Genomic DNA, 3,347 nt, shown 5'->3' on the forward strand with positions numbered 1-3,347 from the left:
TTCGTTTCAACACAACGTTTCAAAATTAAGGTCAGATTACTCAAGCAATGATCGAATGAATTACCAAACACGCTGAAATCATCCATGAATATCTCAATAATTTTCTCCACATAATCAGAAAAGATACTCACCATGCATCGTTGAAATGTCGCAGGGGCATTGCACAAACCAAATGGCATGCGCCTGTATGCAAAGGTGCCAAAGGGGCACGTGAACGTTGTCTTTTCTTGGTCCTCTGGAGCTATCACAATTTGGTTATATCCGGAATATCCATCAAGAAAGCAATAAAATTTATAACCGGCTAACCTTTCTAACATTTGGTCCAGGAATGGCAACGGAAAGTGATACTTCCTTGTCATGGCATTTAACTTCCTGTAATCAATACAAACACGCCAACCGGTCACCATACGAGTGGGTACAAGCTCTTGTTCTTCATTCTTCACCACCGTGATCCCGGACTTCTTTGGAACAACCTGCACGGGAGACACCCAACGACTATCAGAAATAGGGTATATAACACCACAGTCAAGCAATTTTATAACCTCATTCTTTACTACTTCCAACATGGGTGGATTAAGGCGACGTTGAGCCTCCCGAGATGGCTTAGCTCCTTCCTCCAAAAGGATGCGATGCATGCACGTGGTGGGACTAATGCCTTTGATATCCGCCAAGGTCCATCCAATGGCAGATTTGTGCTCCTTTAACACCCTTATCAACTTGTCTTCTTCTTGGGCCGTGAGTGAGCTAGATATGATGACGGGTAGTGTTTGATCTTCTCCCAAGAAAACATACTTCAAGTGACTAGGTAATGGCTTCAACTCAAGTGTAGGTGGCTGCACAATGGATGGAAGTAACTTGTTAGCCAAAACCGAATCTAAAATTGAGAGTGAAGACTTACCAGAATGTGATGGCAATGACTCGAGGGCCGCGACCATTTCAAACACTTCACCACAAGGGGGCACGGAAATATGGTCAGATTCCATGCCGTGGGTTGCTTGGATTCCCCCACACTTGTTTCTTGCTCCTATGCCGTGCACTAAGGCTATTTCAAGTGCATCGTCGTTCATTCGATCCAAATGTACCTGTGCCAAAGAATCAACAATGTCAATAGCGAAACAAGAATGGTCCTCCATTGGATATTTAATGGTTTCAGAAAGATTAAAACGAATAATGTCTCCATCAAACTCCATGGTTAATGTTCCCATAAACACATCTATTTTTGTTCTCGCTGTTTTCATGAATGGTCGGCCTAACAAGATTGGCAATGATGGAGCATGGCTTGAATCCTCCATTTCTAAGACATAAAAATCTGCAGGAAAGATAAGATGATTGACCTGCACTAAAACATCCTCAAGGACTCCCTTGGGATAAGCGTTAGAACGATCGGCCAATTGAATTATCACGCCATCCTGTTTTAACTCACCAAGGTTCATTGATGCATAAATGGAATATGGCATAACATTAATAGAAGCACCTAAATCTAACATGCATTTTTCAAATCTAGTGTTTCCAATTACACATGGGATAGTAAAGCTCCCTGGATCCTTACACTTTGGAGGTAACTTCCGTTGCAAAACCGCGGATACATTTTCACTTACCTTCACAACTTCTTTGTTTGAAATTCTTTTCCTAGTTGTGCATAATTCTTTTAAAAACTTTGCGTACCTGGGCACTTGCTTAATAGCATCAAGTAAAGGAATGTTCACTTGGACTTTTCGAAAGGTATCCAAAATGTCCTTTTCGCTTTCTTCTTTCTTCGATTGTGCAAATCTGCGAGGGAAAGGAACATTGGGCAGATTAGTGTTCGAAATCACAACATTTGGAACATTCTTACCTGAGGTGGACGGATGGGATGTCTTAGATGGCTGCGGCATGGGTGATGGTACCCTTGCCGTTGGGTAGGTGTTCTCATCTTCCTTGAGTTGTATCTTCTTATCTTCCTTGTTTCTCACCTCTTTTCCACTTCGTAGTGTGATAGCCTTTGCAGATTCGAAGCCACCCTTTGGATTGACCACCGTAGTGCTTGGTAACTTACCATTTTCACGGAATTGCCCCAAAAATTCGGCCATTTGGCCCATTTGCTTCTTCAGCTCATTAACCTCCTTTGCTTGGTTCTGCATTCCCTGCGCCATGGTGGTTAGTAACTGATATGTTTTATCATCATTCATAGACGTACCTGGGTTGGTTTGGGAAGATTGTGCCTGAGGAGGTGGTTGTGGTGCCATTGGCCTTGGAAAGAAACCCGGGGGTTGTCGGAATCCACTTTGTTGGCCATATTGTGGTGCATCTCTCCATCTGAAATTGGGGTGGTCACGCCATCCCGGGTTGTATGTATTGGAGAAAGGATCATTCCTTGGTTGGTTTTGATTCCCATAACCTATAGCATTGGCCGATTCCCATCCTCCATTCTCAATTAATTGAGGGCATTGATCAGATTGGTGTCCTTGAATGGAGCATACACCACAGATTGTAGTTCCTTGCGTTTTGGGGCCTTCAACCAACTGCGATAACATAGACGTAAGGTTAGCCATTTGGGATTGTAACTCAGAAATAGAACTTACCTCATTGACATGATGTGGCCGTGGGGTGTCTCTTTGCCCAACACCTTCATATTGTTGTGCATTGAGTGCTCGATTCGCAATGAGGGTTTTGGCATCCCTAGGTGTCTTATCCACTAGAGCTCCTCCCGCAGAAGCATCCAACATTTGCCGTTCAAGTGGTAAAAGACCTTCGTAAAAGTATTGAAGAAGTAGCTCCTCCTTCATCTGATGCTGTGGACAAGAAGCAACAAGTGATTTAAATCGTTCATAATAAGATGGGAAAGATTCACCTTGGCTTTGCTGAATTCCACTTATTTTTTTACGAAGAAGAATGATGCGAGAAGTTGGGAAAAACTTCTCCAGAAACGCCCTCTTCATACTCTCCCAAGATGTAACTGTACCGGGAGCCAACTCATATAACCAATCATTGGCTTTGTCCATTAAAGAGAATGGAAAAGCCTTCATCTTTAAAATACTTCCGTCAACGGTAACCGGAGTCATACTTGAGCACACCACTTCAAATTCTTTCAAATGTTTGTTCGGATCCTCCATGGACAGCCCATGGAACTTTGGAATGTGGTGGAGCAAACTTGACTTTAATTCGAACTCTTCGGTTTTACCTTGAGCAGCCATGGGATATTGGATACACAATGGTGCGGCATTATCCAAACCCGAGGCGGCAAGCTCCTTGAGCGTACGGTTGTCCATGGCTATACCTTGCTCTTCTCCACCCACTTGTGCCGTGGCCTTCTCTTCAACCTCAACTTCTTGCTCTTCTAATTCCGGCTCGGGACTAGGAGGATTAGA

General features: G+C 43.5%; 1 protein-coding gene across 1 annotated transcript; it reads right to left on the reverse strand.

The window, feature by feature from the left end:
* Window positions 1-291: 291 nt before the first annotated feature.
* On the reverse strand, window positions 292-2,677 carry LOC139196836 (uncharacterized). Its single transcript, XM_070823180.1, has 3 exons — window positions 1,335-2,677; window positions 349-1,082; window positions 292-301 (listed from the first exon to the last, which is right to left on the reverse strand). Exons 1-3 carry the CDS (start codon window positions 2,529-2,531, stop codon window positions 292-294), a joined length of 1,941 nt encoding a protein of 646 aa, XP_070679281.1. The 5' UTR covers window positions 2,532-2,677.
* Between the last annotated feature and the right edge of the window lie 670 nt (window positions 2,678-3,347).

This window comes from Malus domestica, chromosome 06 (genome assembly GCF_042453785.1).
Source record: "Malus domestica chromosome 06, GDT2T_hap1".
Lineage (NCBI taxonomy): Eukaryota > Viridiplantae > Streptophyta > Magnoliopsida > Rosales > Rosaceae > Malus > Malus domestica.

Excerpts from the sequence above, each read along its gene's own strand:
- LOC139196836 (XM_070823180.1), bottom strand. The coding sequence starts at position 2,531 with ATGGCTAACCTTACGTCTATGTTATCGCAGTTGGTTGAAGGCCCCAAA. Across the intron at positions 1,083-1,334 it reads TTGAGGATGTTTTAGTGCAG|GTACATTTGGATCGAATGAA; the intron begins GTCAATCATCTT and ends TCTTTGGCACAG.